Source organism: Gymnogyps californianus, chromosome 18, assembly GCF_018139145.2.
Source record: "Gymnogyps californianus isolate 813 chromosome 18, ASM1813914v2, whole genome shotgun sequence".
Classification (NCBI taxonomy): domain Eukaryota; kingdom Metazoa; phylum Chordata; class Aves; order Accipitriformes; family Cathartidae; genus Gymnogyps; species Gymnogyps californianus.
The window spans coordinates 6824584-6843712 of record NC_059488.1 but is presented as its reverse complement, the minus strand read 5'-3'; the positions used below and the strand labels follow the sequence as shown (position 1 = coordinate 6843712).

At 42.7% G+C, this 19129-nt stretch overlaps 1 protein-coding gene across 1 annotated transcript in view; it reads right to left on the bottom strand.

Moving 5' to 3' along the window:
- Positions 1 to 2782: 2782 nt before the first annotated feature.
- GPR107 (G protein-coupled receptor 107) overlaps positions 2783 to 19129 on the bottom strand; it is a 41586-nt gene continuing 25239 nt past the window's right edge. The window contains exons 15-18 of the mRNA XM_050907754.1: positions 17793 to 17842; positions 16975 to 17058; positions 16042 to 16166; positions 2783 to 8466 (exon numbers count right to left, since the gene is read on the bottom strand). Of these exons, the coding sequence (XP_050763711.1) occupies positions 8370 to 8466; positions 16042 to 16166; positions 16975 to 17058; positions 17793 to 17842 (356 nt within the window). The 3' untranslated portion in view covers positions 2783 to 8369. The remainder of the gene's footprint in view (positions 8467 to 16041; positions 16167 to 16974; positions 17059 to 17792; positions 17843 to 19129) is intronic.

The window sequence follows — 19129 nt, the reverse complement described above, 5'->3', positions numbered from 1 at the left end:
CTAATCAATTCCCCACCCGTTTCTGCAGTTTCCCCCCATGCAGCCATTTTGTAGCACACTACATCTTCTTGGCTCTTTTTAATCATCACTTAGTCAAGCTTACAGCTTTAATTCTTATAATCTTCTCTCATTGCCCAATCCTTTCGTCTCGGTCACTGCAGCTGTTCTTTGTAGCCCCTTCAATTTGGCTACCGCCTCCCGGTATGAGATCCATCCCAAAACGAACAAGTTTGGCTTCTCCCAGGTATTGATCTACATCTCCTTCGCAGCTGTGCCGGGTGTGGGATTCCTTCCAACTTCACGGAGCTCCTGCAGCACAAAGCAGCCCGAGCAGCGCAGGGGCAGAGGCAGCTGAGGCACTAACAATTGCTCTTCCACGCCCCACAGCAAGCAGTGGGTGCATACGCATTCTTAGGGCGACAGGCTGCCAACGGGATATTGTGCCACCCTGCAAAAATGACTCAGGACTGAAGACGGCACAGAAGATCAGCACCCAGAACAGTGTCCTCAGGGACAAAAAAAACCCTTATTAATATATTTACCCTTGCCGTAGGAAACCCAGGTTGTTAACAGCTCCTCTCATTGAGGATGCTGGAAGTCTCTTGCCAAGCTCAGCACAATCATCCCAAGAGGGAGCAGTAAAAGGAGTTTTAAGCCATCCCCTCCATTTTGATCCTCCCTATGCCACCTACCACCACTGTAACAGCCTCACCTTGCATGTCTGTATTTTTTTTCAGTAATACAAAAGCCATCTCATGCATTCTATCTCAGCCACCCCACTAAAAATATTCCACAGGGGAAGAGTCACGAGAAAGCAGTGTCACCCCAAGTTACGTTATTTTCCATGGATGAGAAAAGAGAGAAGAAAGGGACGACATGCATTTGTTATTCCTTAAGACACATGAAAGCCCTTATCTCCTAACTGAGGACCCCAATATCAGGATCAGCTGTGCCAATACAAGCTGTGTTATTACCTCTTCTGTACAAAGCAATTTGTTTTTATTGACCATTCACTACACAGGGCACTACAACATGCTCCTGCTCATTAGAGCCTGTCAGTCAGAAGGCAAAGGAAGGTAAAAGCAAGATTTAAAGAGAAGGCAGCTCTTTGCAGCCATGAAGATAATCTTGCTAGAGCAAGAGCATTGACAGCAGGCAGCTTGGACTGCAACAAGGAGCAGCAAATGATCAAGACAGCTCAGAATTTCAGACCCTAGACGAAAATCCTTAAAGCAGGTAGAACGCTTTACCTCCCCTGGACAGGAAAACACCTACAAACTTGCATCCAAACACAGCACATTGAGGAAAGCTTTGTTAGGGCTCTGGTTTTGTTTATTCCCATCCCTATGTAAGTCTACCAGACAATCTCTACTTGCAATAGACCTTAAGTACTAGGAGCTCTGTTGCAGTTAGGGCTTTTTCTTTTTGTCTCTCCTTGATAGTCAGAAATCAAGATTTTTTCCCACATAACCTACACTTGGTCTCAGTCTCAAGTGAGTCTTCCCACAATTTAGTCCCACTTTACACACCCCACCCCTAACATTTCACCTTTCTTTACAGCTGAGTGATTTTTTGGCCCAGTGCAGCTCCACTGGAGCGCTGTGCACTTAAAGCAGGGATGAGTTTGGCTGCTGTCACTTAAAGGGGGAATGTTTTAAGGCCAAATATACAACAGACAGAAAATGCAGAGGATGTTCAGTTTGGAGAAACCTAACATCCAAGCACTACCTGCATGAAATAGATGTAGGCTATCCCAGGGCAACAACCAGCCACCACCTTCATCACACAAAGTTTGTTTTATTCTACAGTTGGGTATTACTAAGTCCAAAACCCATGTACTTTTTATAGTTTAGTTCCCTGGTAAAACACCACCCACCCAAAGGCTTGAGGCAACGCAGAACTGGCTGCTTGGGATTTGCAGGGTAGAGAACACAGGCTATTTCTGGCATTACCCCTCTGTGGTAGGATGAGAGCTATAGGCTAAACTGTAAGAAACATCTTGAAGACTTACATTTTGTGATGAAGGACATATGCTTTTGAGGGGCGGGGGATTATCAGGAAGAGCACTTCACAGAAATACCTTGCCCTCCTCATCCCTGCCAACCCAACCAGTTTGCAGAACTGAAACACATGGTTAGATCCTGACATCTCAGGAAGAGAACGACAGAAGTCCCAAACCACCCTCAGTCTAGCCTAAAACAAACAGGTCAAGGACTTGCCCCTTTGAGATCATGTGCCCAGATCCACAAAGGATATTACTCAAAATACAGGTTTCTACCCTTAATTTGTATCTGGTCACCAAGGTTCAAAGCACCAGCTCCTTGTCCTCCCTTGCATGGCAAGGTGACACCAAGCCCTGTGGAACGAGGAGACCACAACGCTGGCGAGCGGCAACAAGCCCTGGATGCGCCCGCCAAGACTGCCAGGCTGTGAGAAAGAGGGCTATGAGAAACGCTTCCATTCATTTGAGACTCAGTCCACAAACTACTGCATAAGTTCAGCTTACAAAACCAAAAGAGGAGCTAGGCACATACCTAGTACCTGGAGGTCTTTCAGCTCAAGGCAAGGCACCTCAGTGAAGCCCACTGTGGGTCACTGACAGGAAAGCTTTTGCCCTAGAAAAGTTTTTTCCACACCAGATTTTTGTGATTTGGCCCTGTAGCCACGATGCAGGTGTTAATAGCTGCGAATGGAAGTCAGGCATGGGGAAATGCAGACTTTGGAATCAACAGGTCAGCTTGGTTGCCAGCAGTTCAGAAGCAGAAAATGAGATGCATTAAACTTCTTTCTGGTCAATCTTTATTTTACAGGTTTGCATCACAGCAGGGAAAACAAGTTACACAGACCATCCTGATTTGTATCTACCTTGCTTCTCTTCAAATACTGTTGTTCTTTTAATAAAGTTTAAAAAAATACTGAAAAAATCCATTTGTACATCTGAACATGAACTGAGGAATAGGATATTTACAGGTCACCAAAAATCCTGGAACCGGACCTTGCTGTACACAGGGAAGTCTTTTTGAGTTCTTTTGGAGGTCATTTACTAGATGAATTCAAAGCTACATTGTACAAGGTGCCCTAAAGCTGCTTAATGACACAAGAGGATCTAGAATTAATTATTAATAGTTACTAAAGGGAAAGGGAAGCTATTTAGACCCATACTCTGTTTTGACAGAACAGGTACCAGCCCAATGCTCCAGTATCCTAGCTACAAGACAAAGTGCTTCTGATAACGTGGAGGTCAGCTCTACTTTATTACACAGAGAGCAGAACACTGAGTGAAATCCCACAGGGAAATATTTATTAAGAATTGTCCTTTCTACAGGATTGCTGCAGTCAAAACATAAATGGGTTCTTGAGACAGTCAACCTACAGGGAGTGACTCTTTTTCTCAGCCGCTTTCGTCCAGTACCATCACTTTACATGTGAGTGAGTATCTCAGTATTTTCCTTAAATCCTGTTCCAGCCATTCACAAGTACATATCATGCGCAGTTCTTACAGGATCATTGCTATATCCAAGCGAGAAACTACAAGGGGGAAAATACACAGCTTCCCAATATTGCTAAGTAAAAGTGATTAATAAGCCCAAAACAGCATCATACCCAGCGGCTACAAGAAAAGCCAGATTAATCCAATTTAGAATGACGTTTTCCAACAAATCAACCCCAGGGAACACACAGAAACATTGATCAAATGCCTCTGGGCAGCACCACCTCAGTTTTCATGAAACATTCAGGTTACTGAAGTTGCACACAAGGTCATAGGTTTTAGACAGTGTAAGTCCCATTATGTTTCAAATATCACTGTACCTTCCATCTACTGCAGGCCGCAGCTCCATGCTCTTTTTACAAAGGTGAAAAATGGGGAAACATTTTATGATTGGAGGTCATAACACAGAATCAATAAAACACATTTGCTTTAAAGTAACAGTAGGTTGTTAGCTATCATGACAGGTCAAACTGAAGGAGACAAACCAGACAGACTGAAGGAGGAAGGATTTCCTTCCCTTCAATACCTGTGCTACTACCCGATTATTTTTTTAATAGCTAAGCAACTTCAGTTCTCAGAGCTCAACAGAACATACAAATACCCAATACTTGCTTCAAATGCAGCCGGGCAATTTTCAACAAAGAACAAAAAAACCCCCTTTCTTGTCAGTTTGATTGTCACTGGCCAGACTGCATTTCTCTTCTCTAAGAGGAGCATACTGTAAGGAAAAAAAGACTTAACACACTAAAAATCCTCCATTGGACTTGCACCAAATGTGCACACTGGAGTGATTAGGACATGCCCTTTCATGGCCAGAAGGAATGTTACAGTGCTTAAGGACCCATGGTGGATGCACACTCATGCTAGAGAGAGTCAACTTAGCTTAGAAAAATACATCTTCCACATTACTAGCTCCAAGACAAAATACTGCAATGCAGCAAATTTTTACAACATGCTCCCAGGGTATGCCAGCATGGAAATCCAGGAACAGGGTACTCAGCTGGAGAGAAACACTGAACAATGCACTGCACAGATCATGACATGCTGAGTTAGATGACAACATGAAAGAGCATCTTAATAGGACAGCATGTGGCTTCTTCAACTCCAACTGCTACATTGTGAGCAAGCAGCAGCAGTGTTCCAGATGACCCCATTATGTCTTGCTTTCTTTTAGTACGTCTCTTGATGAACCATCAAGGAAAACATTTTCAAGCCTGAAGAATGCAAGAATCTGGCAGTCGCACTGCAAGGAGGTTTCCTCTGGAAGACAGCTTGCTGAACAGTTACAGCAGGAAGGAGTGCATCAGTGGCATTTGCATGTCATCATCAACAGGGATTTACTGGGGCATAACCTGCATTACAGCTGAAGACTGAACCAATCTCATTTTTGTCTGCAGAGGGTGCAGAGTACCTCCACTGCAGCAACATACGTGAATGCATTCAAAACCATTTATTCTGAATTGCACCAGACCTGCTTTCCCAGGACTCCTGTCATTATACTGCTGTGTGCTCGCAGGGTGATCGTTTTAGTTGATCACTTCAGTAAAAGGCAGAGACAGGAAAGTAAGGCTCTATCCCAAAACGATCTGTAAGCCACAAGCAGCTCTTCTATCTTCCCTCCCTGAGAAAGACAGAGCTTCCTACAAGATAGACAGCCATCAGCATTTGAAAGGCAAGCACTGCGATTATCCTGCCTGGTGAGCTCTAAGCTGCTGCATTTCACTAGCAATAGAGTCATGCACTTGCCAGTCATGCAGATGTGGGTTCGCCTTGGGAGGAAGGGGGAGGGAGTAGCCCTCCCTTTGATGCTTTGTGGTACAGCACACACTGTGCTGCGAGAGAAGCACAACTGCAGCCATCCTCTCCATCCTCCAACGTCCCAGCCACTGTCCAATCCATCACACAATCCTGCAAGACAAATTTTTTGACCTGCTCCGAGGAATTCCACCACAGAAAGTGGAAATTCACTTTGGAAATGGCTGCAGGAAGAACCTTCTGTCACTGTTTTTTGACTTGTACATCCACATTCATTTTCTTTACTAATGCTTAGGTCTGACTAGTTACTGTTGTACTGCTGGTTAGCATCCTGCATTAAGTGCCAGCTGAAGTTGGTCGTATAGCTGACTGCGGAAGCTCAGGTCTGAACTTGGAAAAAGCTCTTCTAAAAACACTTTCAGAGTACTGCCGTGGCTTTTCATGCCGAGACAAAAAGAAATCACCCATTTTTTGGCCTTTGACTAGTGAGCCAGGGACTTGGCAGATAAACCTACACCATACACAACTTTAGCAAAAAATGCATATAAAAAAAAGAAACCTGAGACTAAGGTAAAAGCGCTTGCCAAATCAGCAGCTCCACTGATGCTGAGGTATGGAATAGGCAGCTGTTTGGAACCAGCTCAGCACATGCTGGGATCCTGGCACAGCCCCTCATGTTTTTTGGATGAAATGCCACACCCACCAGAATTTCACATCTCATTCACAAAAGGTATTAACGGGTTCTAAGACAGCATCATGTCCAGATTAACACTGTTATTGCGTTTCTGTTCCTGACAGCAAATCCTTATCCCTTACATACTTCAGTGCCAAAAGACTTCAAGTCTCCAGTGGTCTACTCTGAACAAAGTTTACAGCCTGTTTGAGTAGCCCTTTGGATGCAGACAGTGACATTTCCACAGGGACAGAGTAACTGCAGAGTGAGAGGATGAGTTTTTCAGGTATTGTATTTAACTGTATGATGAACTGGGACTGCCTATATTTGTTTATAGCCCAATTTCTCACACCTCAGCTACTTAATATGCAGAAGATTTCTTCACACAGAAGGTCTAAAAGGCTCACAGGTCACCTAACAGCCTTTCTAGTGGTGTAGGCTCTCTGTTTCCACTAAAACTGTACCATTGCAAGACAATGACAGCAAAAGTCAAACAATCACTGCTGTGATTACTATGCAGTTACAGCTCAGGAGGAAAACATAGAAAAGGACCCTGTACCCAGAGAAGAGGGCTATTCTCTTGCTTTAGCTGAAGAGAAACCACTTCCAGGTATCAAAGCAGGTAGATTCATTTTTACCATTTCCATGATGCATGGAACCACCACCTGGGAAAAGAAGTGGCAACCAGAGAAAACAATGCTGCTCTTCAAACAGCAAGTCTTGGTACAGACTGCTCATTTAAGAGCTCTACAATCCCTGTTCAAGACTGAGGAAGAAGTGGTTCAAGGTTCCAAAGAAAATCTCTCTTCTAAACTTAAAGAATAAAAAAACCCTAGTGGCTAATAGTCCTCTAATCAGTTGTGCCCCAGAGATGTAGTCCCTTCAGTCAAAAAAGCAATTCCTAAATAAGCTTGTAAAAGATGCTGGCACATCCGAAGCTCTGTGATGATGCCTATCCCTGTCACCCTGACAGAAGCACTTGCTCAACAGCACCATACATCAATGTCTCTACATGAATATTAAGGCTTCAGTGGGTCAGTGAGTTACACTTGATTTATTTTTCTTAAAGCTATCCTCATTACATCAGTGAACCACTTCCATCCTCCCCCAAATTAACAATCATTTGCTATGCCTTACTACTACAGCTATGGGCACCAGCTTGCCTTACTAACAATACAGATAAAACACACATGGCATTTGTAACATGTCTACAAAGACTCCACTGCAAGTTTGCAGCTAATAGTCAAGATTTCCACATTCCCCTGCGTCGAGGTTCTGGTCATAACCTTCCCCTTTCCTGACAAAAACCATTTAAGACTGGGAGCTGCAGTTGCCTGGTTTTGGCAGCAATACCATTTTGACCAGTTCAGCTCATCTCAAACAGCAGTATCATTAATCCTACATAGCCAGAGAGGTACAAGTAGCCATCCAAAGAGGCTAAAAGTAACTCAGGATAATGGTGAACCAGAGATTTACGCTGCAGTACATTTGCTAGGCACATTTCCACTAGATTCTGGTACTGTTTATACTGTGCCAGAAAGGAGTGTCTTTTGAAATACCTTGAAAATATTTTCTAAAGCAGATCAAAGTGCTCTGGGTCACAGCTTGAAATTAAATGTTTAAGATAGCATGGCAGACCCCTAAAAAGCAAGCATCAGTCTTACACCTCTTGTGTACTTCTTGTCAGGTGGGTGTGAATCAAGAGCAACTCCATGAACAGTGGAGAATTTACATTGATGCTTATTGCACTATGAGCTAGTGCTTTTAATAGAGAACAGTCACTTGCTTCCTGTATAGCAATACGTTTGAAAACCTGACACATTCAAGTGGATACCTGCATGGATAAGACAAGAAGATACTTATCAACTTTCCCACTGATGCGAGTAGCGGCCGAAGTCATCTGATCCAATATCCCATTTAGTCTCTCAAATAACTGCAGTTGTTTCTATTCATTTTGCAATGTTTTGTCCAAGCCAAAAGGAGAGTTTATAAAAAGCAAAAAGAATACTTACATCTGTTATCTTCTTTTCCCACCTTCTGACACGCTTTGTAATTCCCAGCATACATGTTACATAGCAAGTGTGTATATATATGCGCATTATATAAAATATATACTTTACATACACACTAAAAGTCTCTCTTCACATTAGTATTACACATTCTGAAGAACGCAACTGCAAACAATTCAGAATACCTAACTGATCCAGAAAGGGGAAAAAAGAATAAGCTACCCAAAATCCCTAGGAAAGCTTCACACTTCTTGCAGGTACCAAGAGATCCCATTTTGTTATGATCAGAGGAATAGTTATATTTCTGCACTGCTTTGCTCTCCCTAGACACACCCCACTCTGCAGTTTCAGTGTTGGGAAGTGCTAGTTGCTCCCTTTCCACTGAGAGTAATATTAATAAATTAAAAAAGTTTCTCTGAAAGTGCTGCCTTAGTCCAGTCCATCATGCCGTGCTTTCCCACTCGCCCTGTGGCTCTGCTGAACCATTCACCACTTTCTTGACCTTCTTCATGCCCTCCATTACTCCAGAAGTCGTCACCCTGGAAGAGAAGGGAGAAACATCAGAGAACAGAACTTGAACTGTAACATCCACTTCACCAGTAGCCCATGCTTGTCTTCCTGTGCATATCAAATAACACTTCTCAAGCATCTCTTTACCAAGACCTAGCAGTCTCGATGTTGGGTCTCTCCTATTGCTACCATTTTGCAGGCCAGGTATCATCTTGGACACAACACTGATGGGCGTTGGGAGCAAGGCCACTGTCCTTGAGAGCCTCAAGGTCCTCCCCGTCTATCATTAAACTAAAACAGCAAAAAAATATTTGCTTGTACTTGAAAGAAGATAGCAGGGGTGGTTAAACAGTTAAACCAGGTGTTTATTTGCTAAAGTTTCAGCAGCTTGCTTAAAAAAACCATCCTGCTATACAGCTGAACACCCTTAATTCTGTGCATTAAAGACTTTCTTCCGCATTTGCAATGCTATTAACCTATTAAATGCTATTCAACCTATTAAAATAGGTACAACGTATTATACAAATGCACACACAGTGGACAGTGCCCCAAAACGAACCTTATTAGCTTAATGCACACCAACTCCTTTTAATAGCAAAATTACTCAATGAACAGCAACAAAACAGGAGAGAGAGGTCATCCTTTTTACACCATCCAAGTCTGGATTTGTCATGGCAATCTGACCATTGAACTATAAAGCCTCATAATACCGTTCAAACATTAGGCAGACTGAACTGTTTATCCAGCCAGAACAGCACCACTCCTCTCAGAACTACCTTGGCTACTCAACAAGCTCTTCAGCCCAGTAGCTTTCTCTGTCGCTACACAAAACAGGCTATTCGCATGCACAAGACATCTGCTTTATTTGCACAATATGATTCTCATTCCATGCAGGTATTTTTTCCCCACAAATGTGCTACAAAGTTTATTTTGGATGCTGAAAGTAAGAGTGCCAATAGCTGAATGCATTCACGAGGGATGCCTGGAAGCATACATAAAACTGTCCTGTTCAAAGATGCCGCTGTCAGTCTTTGTGTGCTTTCACCTGCTGTTTACCATGCAAGAATACTTTATTTGATCAGACTAGCTAAAAACATTTTCACAGTATCACTCAAGAGGAGAAGTAATCTTCAGATACACTCTTCTGATAATGCCCTTAGTTCCATGTCAGATATCAGCTTCTGTTCATGTACTGGAAAAATAATTTACTCAAACGGGTGTGTTCAGTGACTCTCTAGAGGTGGCAGTACTGGGATCATCAGTGGTTCAGACACTTTAGAGCGGACCTAGATGAGCTTGTGTTTAGGAGAATAGGGAAAGGGTCAGAAGAATACAGATCAAATAGCAACTTCATTCCCTATTGAAATAAAAAAAAGCGGGGGGGGGGGGGGGGGAGAAAATTAAGCAGGTTGCTTAAAGAAGAAAGATGGAATTAGTAAACAGTAAACATTTGCCTGGAAGAGATCACATCAAGCTTATCAGGACAGAGAACATGTAGATCTCCTAAGTTCTCCATGTTGACAAAGGTTTTCCCCACAGTTACACAGGAAGAAATCTGGGGAAACATGAGCTAGACAAAACCAGAGTAGATGCATAACTAATTGGAAAAGCATGCATTGAGATGTACTCAATGGCTTCCTGTCAAAAATGAAAGAACATTGAGTGTGGTTCCAGAGAGTCCTGGGTTCACTTCTATTCAGTATTTTCAGTAATTGCCTGGGTAATGGAATAGAGAACTCGCTTATTAAATCTGCAGAAGACACTAAGAGCTACATATTTGAGAACACGACTAGAATGCAGAAAGATTCTGGCAAATCAAAGTAATGGTCTGAAAAATATGGGACAACGCAGCGAGACAGCTACAAAGTTTACTCTTCAGAAATAATAAACTTCTTAATTACAGAATAAAGGACTAAGTATCACTTCTTCAGGGAGGAGCTGAAGATTACAATGGACTACAAACCGAAAATGAGCAGCTAACATAGCAATGCAACAGCAGACATATTGGGCTATATAAATAGGTGTTTTACACATACATGACACCAAAGTAGTCCTAACACTTGACTCACCGCTAGTAAGATCCCACCTGGCACACAGCCTAGATTTTAGCACTGCGCTCTAATACAATTACAAACTCAGTGCACACCAAGACGATGACAAAAGTGATGAGAGGTTATGGCTTTGAGGGAATTATCCACTTCCCATATTCATGGAGGGACAGGACAAACAGCTACATACTGAAATTGCAGCTAGGTCAAGTCATGTCATTTGTTACCAGAGAGGCCATGTACTGTCGCCCCCGCTCCCCGCAACGATAGCAAAGAACTGGGAGAGATTTTGGGGTGGATTCCTCAACAGTGAAGGTTAAAGACCATCTGACGAGCACTGTTCTTGTCTCATGACAAGTGTATGGCATAGCTCTTGAGTCCTCATTTTCTCAGGTTGTTCGTGTACCATGGGCAGTTCCCTCTCCCTCTCAAAATCAGTTCAGCCAACACGTTTTAGTGCCCAGTAAAATAAGGGTATCAGCACTTAAGACCAAGCACACTACAATTCTCATTCTAGTCCTCTAAGCAGTTTCAGGACTTCAGTTCTGACCTGCAATACTGCAGGTAAATGTTCCTCACCTGCAGTTTGCTGAATTGCATTTCTAGCCCACAAACTAGCAGTAGTTAAAATGCAACAAATCCTTCTCACTAAACCATCTCTCTCCATAGAGAATTTTTGTGGCTGTCAGAGAGATATCTGTCACAAATGAGGCACAAAAGGAGTTCCTTGAACACTCCATTGCACAGTGGTACGTGCTGCGGAAGTTTCATAAGTTTTTTTTTTTTCCCCTCTGCATTGTATCCAAGGTACCAAGGAATGGCTAAACATTCAGAAGCATCTTCAGCCCTTACAGTGGTGGATCTTAGCTGTTTTTTCTCCTGTTTTTTTTTGTTTTATAGTCCAACAAGAAACACTGCAATACTGGCAGCAGCCAGCCTTTACAAGCTATTGCAAACTGGAGTGAAAACTGATCAGCCATTGAGCAAAAAAGCTGATCTCTGCATGGGAAAGATGTGTTAGGTGAAGAAAAAAATCACTTCTAATGGAGAGCATCATGAATCAGTCTGCCATGAAGCACAGCCTGATAGAAAGCAGAGAAAAGCAACCAACCAGGACTTCAAGTCTCAGCACAGAATAGGTTGCCTCATGATACAGTGAGAAACTCCAGATCCCAGGCATAAGCAAAGGTAGGTCAGTGTTACCACAAGAGTTCACTATGTTGAGGCTGTTTTGGGTGTTAAGGAAAAACAAAGTTAGTCTCCACACACTCAGCAAGATGGATTTACTGAATTGAGAACAAAACCGTTAGTGGCTTTTCCTGCAATTCCTCCTCCAGTGGAAAGATCTTAACCCCACATGCATGCATGAACATAATTCTCAACCAAGATCTGTAGAAGAGCACGTTGGTACCTAACATTTAAAGCAAACTTACTGAGCTAATGAAATAACTGACTGCAAGAGTAAAAAAAAAAAAAACCCACACCAAAACAACACTGCTTCCTTTCCCCTTCCTCACCCCACCTCATCTACTGTACTGTTTATATTTTTGTGTTCATGTCCCAGAAATGGCATTACGACTGGAAGCCTGACAACTCTTTTTGCCAAGTGTGGCTGCACCTTTTCAAACAGAGTACTTTAATCTAACAAACTGTCAGCAACAAGCCCACATACTGACAGAACGGGCTCAAGAGGCTGCCCAGCACAGAATACACAGAAAGCCACTTTGTTGATGATGAACGGCTATTGACCCTACTTGAAAAAGAACAGACTGGTCCTTAGTTCAGGTTTAGTCATACTCTCCTCTCCACCAGGGCAATGTCTATTGAGCCTGGTATAACTGAAACAAAAGTCCTATAACATTTGTGGATGCTTTCTCCCAAGATAGAGGCATGTTAGTTGAAAAGACTTATTACAAGTTACCTTTGCTGTTCTTGATTTATATTTTATTTTTGAGAGTTAGAAGAATTTACAGAGGGAGGATTTGTGCCTTACGTTGCTTCTGTCACAGACACCTAGTCTTTGCATTTTTCTTGAAACTTTGCAGATTTCCACACTGTCCTTAACAATATTTACGTTTACTGCCAGACTGAGCTTTGTATAGTTTGCACTGCATGAAAACAGGCATAAACTAGAGTGCTGCACTTAAAATGTCCTATTTTTTGCTGGAAGACAAGCAAGCCTGGAAAATGGGCTTGATGACCTCACGGCTCTCCCCTCTGTTGGCTCATAGGAATGTTGAGTCTAAAGAAACTGAATGCTTCTGCAGCAAATGTTTTAAAGAGCCTGATTTTAACAAAAACCCTCTGGGAGAGGAAAAGAACCATAAAACCTGGCAATAAGACATGGCAGAACACCATGAAGTTTGAAGTTTGCAGGCTTTTAACTTCTGCCACAGCCTCTGAAGACAAGTGGGTATTTATCACATGAAAGACAAAACACACTCATGCAACGGTTAGTCAGGATGCTGTCAGGCACTTAGTCACTTGCTCAAATAAGCCTTGGTATTTTTCTCCCACAGAAACAACATTTAATATTTATAAAAGCAAAAATAGGACCAGCAAGACCAAGTCAACAAGGAATTTAATACATTTCCATTGCAGTGCTTCACCTGTCACAGAATGTGTATACACTATGCTTTTCAAATACATGCAAACTTAACCTCCCTGATGCAGCTGGGGAAGGGCGAACAAGACACTTACATATTATACCCTGCCAAGTGCCCAAACGGAGTAAAACTTCCAGTGAATCAGATGAGAAAAATTCAAGCAAGGCTAAGGGGAACAACCCACAAGGCACAACAATGGAAACTCCTAAGGCAAAGAGCAAAATACCTTACTAGGAAAAGACTCAAGGAATTCTGATCCTTGAGTTTCTAGTAATGTCTATTTCACTATGGCAAGATGTTAATCACTTAATTAGTTCATTAAATTTTTTCCAGCTTGTTTCTGGCAGCTTGTCCTAAATTTAGCAGCTTCTCCATTTACTGAAATCACTAAAAATGAAAGGTGCCATACTATTAGTCGTAAAAAAAACCCAAGTAAAAATTCATTAAGCATGTAACGCAAAGTTGAAATTCACTCGAACAAGCAAAAAGGAAAAAAGCTCATTTCTGTACAATCACAAATCCTGCCACATCTTCCAGTTCAGACAGTGCCTTTCTGATGTGGATGTTTATTTACCAGCTTCCAAACTGAAACCAGTTTCTTACATAAACCATTTAGACACCATTAAGTGATAGTGATTTTAAGGTCACTGCCCACTAGTTGGATTCCGCTTGCAACAATGACAGATTTTATGGACCCAAAGCAAAAGTAGCTAAGCATTTGGAAAGAAGATCTTCGTTACTAGAGATATTTCTGAGAAATTAAACTCCTTGCATGACATTTCAGGCTGGATTCTACCTTAAACCTCCTTGTAGCAATTTGCCAATAAGATCCATTTCTTTCTGAGCTAACAATGAGGGCAAACACATTCTGACATTTTTTGACCCTGCAATAAAAACTGGAGTGTTGATTTGTTTCACCCAAGATGAGGTAAAGGAGATTTGCCAAACTGGAAAAACTCTTCGGAACAGGCTCCTGAGCCTGTACATGAATTGCAATTATGCATGAAATGTGTAACTAACTAAAGAGATTAGGTCAGCTCTGCTCCTATTAAGGCAACAGAGTCTGTGGCAGTTATAGCTGTATTCGACACTTCTAGCATGGTGAATTTCTTAGGGCAGTTTCTATTACAGATTCAGAAATGCCACTCTTTTTAAGTCCTCAGAAAACCACTGCAAAGAAAATGACAGGGACTTAGGCTGAGCCCTTGTTTGCATGGCAAGGTTTTGGTAGCAGGGGGGCTACAGGGGTGGCTTCTGTGAGAAGCTGCTAGAAGCTTCCCCTATGTCCGACAGAGCCAATGCCAGCCAGCTCCCAGATGGGCCTGCTGCTGGCCAAGGCTGAGCCCATCAGCGACGGTGGGAGCGCCTCTGGGATAGCATATCTAAGAAGAGGGAAAAAAAAAACCTGAGCAATTGCAGCCGGGATAGAGGAGTGAGAATATGTGAGAGGAACAACTCTGCAGACACCAAGGTCAGGGAAGAAGGAGGGGAGGAGGTGCCCCAGGTGCCAGAGCAGAGATTCCCCTGCAGCTGGTGGTAAAGACCATGGTGAGGCAGGCTGTCCCCCTGCAGCCCATGGAGGTCCACGGGGGAGCAGATATCCACCTGCAGCCCGTGGAGGACCCCACGCCGGAGCAGGAGGAGGCCTGAAGGAGGCTGTGACCCCATGGGAAGCCCGCGCTGGAGCAGGCTCCTGTCAGGACCTGTGGACCCATGGAGAGAGGAGCCCAGGCTGGAGCAGGTTTGCTGGCAGGGCTTGTGACCCCGCGGGGGACCCACGCTGGAGCAGTCTGCTCCTGCAGGACTGCACCCCGTGGCAGGGACCCACGCTGGAGCAGTTCGTGAAGAACTGCAGCCCGTGGGAAGGACTCACGTTGGAGAAGTTCGTGGAGAACTGTCTGCCATGGGAGGGACCCCATGCTGGAGCAGGGGAAGAGTGTGAGGAGTCCTGCCCCTGAGGAGGAAGGAGCAGTAGAAACAACGTGTGATGAACTGACTGCAACCCCCATTCCCCGTCCCCCTGTGCCCCTGGGGACAGGGGAGGAGTAGAGAAAATCCAGAGTGAAGTTAAGCCTGGGAAGAAGGGACGGGTGAGGGGAAGGTGTTTTTAAGATTTGGTTTTATTTCTCATTATCCTACTCTGATTTGATTGGTAATAAATTAAATTAATTTTTCCCCAAGTTGAGTCTGTTTTGCCCATGATGGTAATTGGTGAATGATCTCTCCCTGGCCTTATCTCAACCCATGAGCCTTTTGTTATATTTTCTCTCCCCCGTCCAGTCGAGGAGGGGGAGTGATAGAGCAGCTTTGGTGGGTACGTGGCATCCAGCCAGGGTCAACCCACCACAGCCCTACTTTATAATTTCTCCAGACTAACTCAGGTCCTATTGCATTTGTGGCGCCTCATGGTTTAGCAGCAAGGAATAGAACAGGGAAGAGTATTGGTAAAAATCCATCTCCTCAGCTCAGTGTTACTTAAGATAAATTTCTGCAAAGCTACAGGCTGAACGTCAAGGTAGAAGGGACCTCACACCATGCTCATTTATATTCTGTAGATTGGTAGTTCGTTTCTGTTGTTGGTTTGTTTGTTTGATTGTTTTTTTTAAATATGAAGCATTAATGACAATCTGTAAGGCTTGTTGGTGTTCAGCAACATAGATTAAACACAAAAGCTTTTTTACGCGATATTTTCATGGGCATCTTTTTGCCCCATGAAAAGCTTTACCAGCTTATTCCACACTACTCCAATATCCAGCTCAGAGGCTCCTATGCATATCACAAATCTCTTTGTTAGTTTCACACACCAAACAGACACCTCATCTTTAAACATGCAGGCAGATCTTAATCTTTTCCAAAGAAGGATTTAGAGAGATTAAAGTAAACTGTTTCTAAACATTACTTTTCTCAAATCAAGTGAAGAGGTAAAAAAAGTGGGGGGAGGGGTTCTTACACAGCTTCCATCTCCAAGTCATCCTCATCGTCTTGAGAAAGCTGTAGATAAGGGTTGTCTGATGCTGGACGGAACTTGTACCCAGTGAGGACAAAGAACACAAGCGTGGCCATTTCATCCAGCAGCTGCAAGTAAAAACACAAGATTGAAGTTCAGTCCTGTAATCCTTCATGGTCATGAAACATTTCTCCTCATTCATAAGGTTCAAGGTTTAATGACCAAGAAGCCTGTGCCATAGCAGAAATAACAAAGCAATTCCTGTCCTGTTATCATTAATCCCAGGCTAAAGGCTGTCAAGCCCTTTGTTCTTTCAGCTTTCCCTGTCACTTTAAATAGTTACAGTTCTAGCCATCACTCCAGTGCTTTTAAATAACTATGGCAAGACTTGGCTTTTAAATGGGGGGGAATCATCCCTACGTTGTTTGATATTTTCAACAGTTAATGTATTCCAAAGACTCCCTGCACAGTTACTTGGATTATATGTTAAGAAACCAAGTATTTAAAAGTCACTAGGCAAATAAAGCCTGTAGATGGAAGAGCAAAAGCCTATTTCACTGGCTCCCTGGGGCCTCAATTACACAGGGCAAACCTGACCAATTTTTTTCTCTTTTGTATGTTCTTGATTAATTTCCTTCAGACATTTTTAAATTGAAAGACTAAAAATCAATAATGCAATTACTTTCAGACATCTCATGTATAATCCAGCAGCCTTGCTGGACAAACATAAAACTAAAAATATATTCCTGCCACCTTAGGCACATCAGTGAAAAAAAATCAGGAGGAGACAGGGTGCAGCACTGTGCTTTGAGATGTTCTACTACAACATGAGGAACAATTTATGGATTTATTTCTTTTTGCCGCAGTTACATTTAAAGAAATAGGAAAAAGAAAAAATATCAAGGAATGGATATATTGTCCTTTGCTGGCAAATACCTGGTACAGCCATTTCCACTGGAATGGAACAGCAATCTTTATGAGAATTGCAATGATCCGTGTGAAGTAAATGTAACACACAATCTGGGAAGGAAAAGGAGAAAGCATGATAAGAACAATAGCACCATCCTTATAGAACCTCTTTTTCCAGAGAAATAGCTCAAGCAATTCCCAGACAACTCATGTCAGACTAGCCTTATTATGCTCCTCAATAAACACAGACGATATAGGCTGAGGGCTCTACTGCTTGTTGAATGTCCAAATGACTAAAGCTGTTGCTAACATGTTTAAGTTACAGCAGGAAATGCTTTAAGTACTAGCATTTTGTAGAACTTGAAGAATCACAATTGTAATTTATTACTCTTACCACTTACAAGAGTCTGAAATGAGGCCGCTGAAATGATTAAGAAGCCTATCCTCTCTTAGGAGGTATGCTCATGGCTTCCACTGACTTAATCAGAAACTGCACACATGCATCTCAAGGCACCATTTGGTCCCAAGTTTAATTTTTAGCAAGTTTACAGTACGTTATTCAAGTCCATCAATTCAACTGGCAGCTCAAGCTGTCTCCAGAGGAAATCAGTAAGCATTACAAATAGCTGGAAGCAATTTAAAGATAGACAGAAGGAGGCAACCACTAGGAAAAGAAGGGAAGTTGCTTTGAGGATTGTAACCCAGTTGACCAAGATGCCAAAGCACAGCACTAGGAACATCTCCACCACATCCACCAGCTATAGTAGCTTCCAACAAGTAATCCATCAAAAGGCTTGAACGGCTTCTAAGTGCTCTGCATGCATGCATACAGGTGTTCTACTTACCATAACATAGTAATGTCGGAAAAGCTTCAGCTTTGCTAGGTTAATGGCAGCTATCAAGAGAACACAAAAGTCCATCAGAAAATTGTTAAAAATGAGACAGAGTTTCTTTTGATGCTTGACCACAAGGTAGGCAAGCAGTCAAAACCACGGCTCAGGTAATCCCAGACTAGAAGGGTTTGTCCCACAGCCCACTGGGCGCTCTAAGGAGCGCCAGTCTGGCTTGTCTACATACTGAACAACTCCTAGGCTGGGGCGAATTCCTTCTTAAAAAGGGAACTCAGTGAGATCACTTTTACACTAAATGTTATACGCACGCACTCTGCAATATAGAAGCTTCCTCTAATGCTTATCCGTATATAGGCAACGACACACTGTCACCTCAATCCTGCCAGAAGGGCCACGTGCCACTTGACAATGCCTCCTAGAAAATTCATATCTTTTCTAGAGTACTTCCTGACCTGCTCCGTGCCTTCAGCTGACCTGAGCGACTTTGATGTTATCACTGCATCTTGCTGAATAGCAGTGGAAGTATTTTAACGTCTAAGTAGTATCCTCTATCATTCATGGCTCAGTCACAACTTACAAGTGAAATGAGAAGTCATACTAAATAGTTCTCATCACAAATGCATGTTTCAGTCACAAACCGTGTAAGCTAAGGCCCCAGACTAACCTGTGCTTATTGGACAGATTACATCAGCTCTTGAGGAACAGAGCAGATATTCATGGGAACGAGCAGAGGTCAACAGATGGAACAGCTGTCAACTCCGGTTTGAGAGTCAGGTTTTATAGGTGCAGCAGGATTACAAATACAGACTCCTGGTGCTTTTGTGACAACAGGAAAGGCAGAGTCCAAGATATGTTGACAGCATACAGAGATGCAATTTAGAGCCAATGAACACAAGTTGCCAGTTAGAAAAGTACTGCCACACATATACTGGTATTCCCTCCAAGCCCTCCTTGCAATTTTTTTTATCAGATGCGGAAGCGCAACACATTGTGCTTAACTTCACCTGCACTCCCTCACAGAAATGATCCACTACAAAAAGCAAATTTATAAATAAGGTTGCATGTATTTGCACATAAGATTTTTTAGGTTCACAACAGTGCAAAATATAGTATTATACATCAGGAAGAGAAGGGCTAATAGCTACTAAAAAAATGTTTTACTTCCTTTGACAAAAACAATGAAGCTTTTCTTATGGAAAGGTAAATGTCAAACTCACCACTCAAAGTAAACTGTTCCAGGTTCCCACTACATAAGCTCCAGTGAAGACAGATAACATTCTGTTATAAACCTACTTTGTATAATCTAGAGATCAAGAGTCACTTTCCAATAC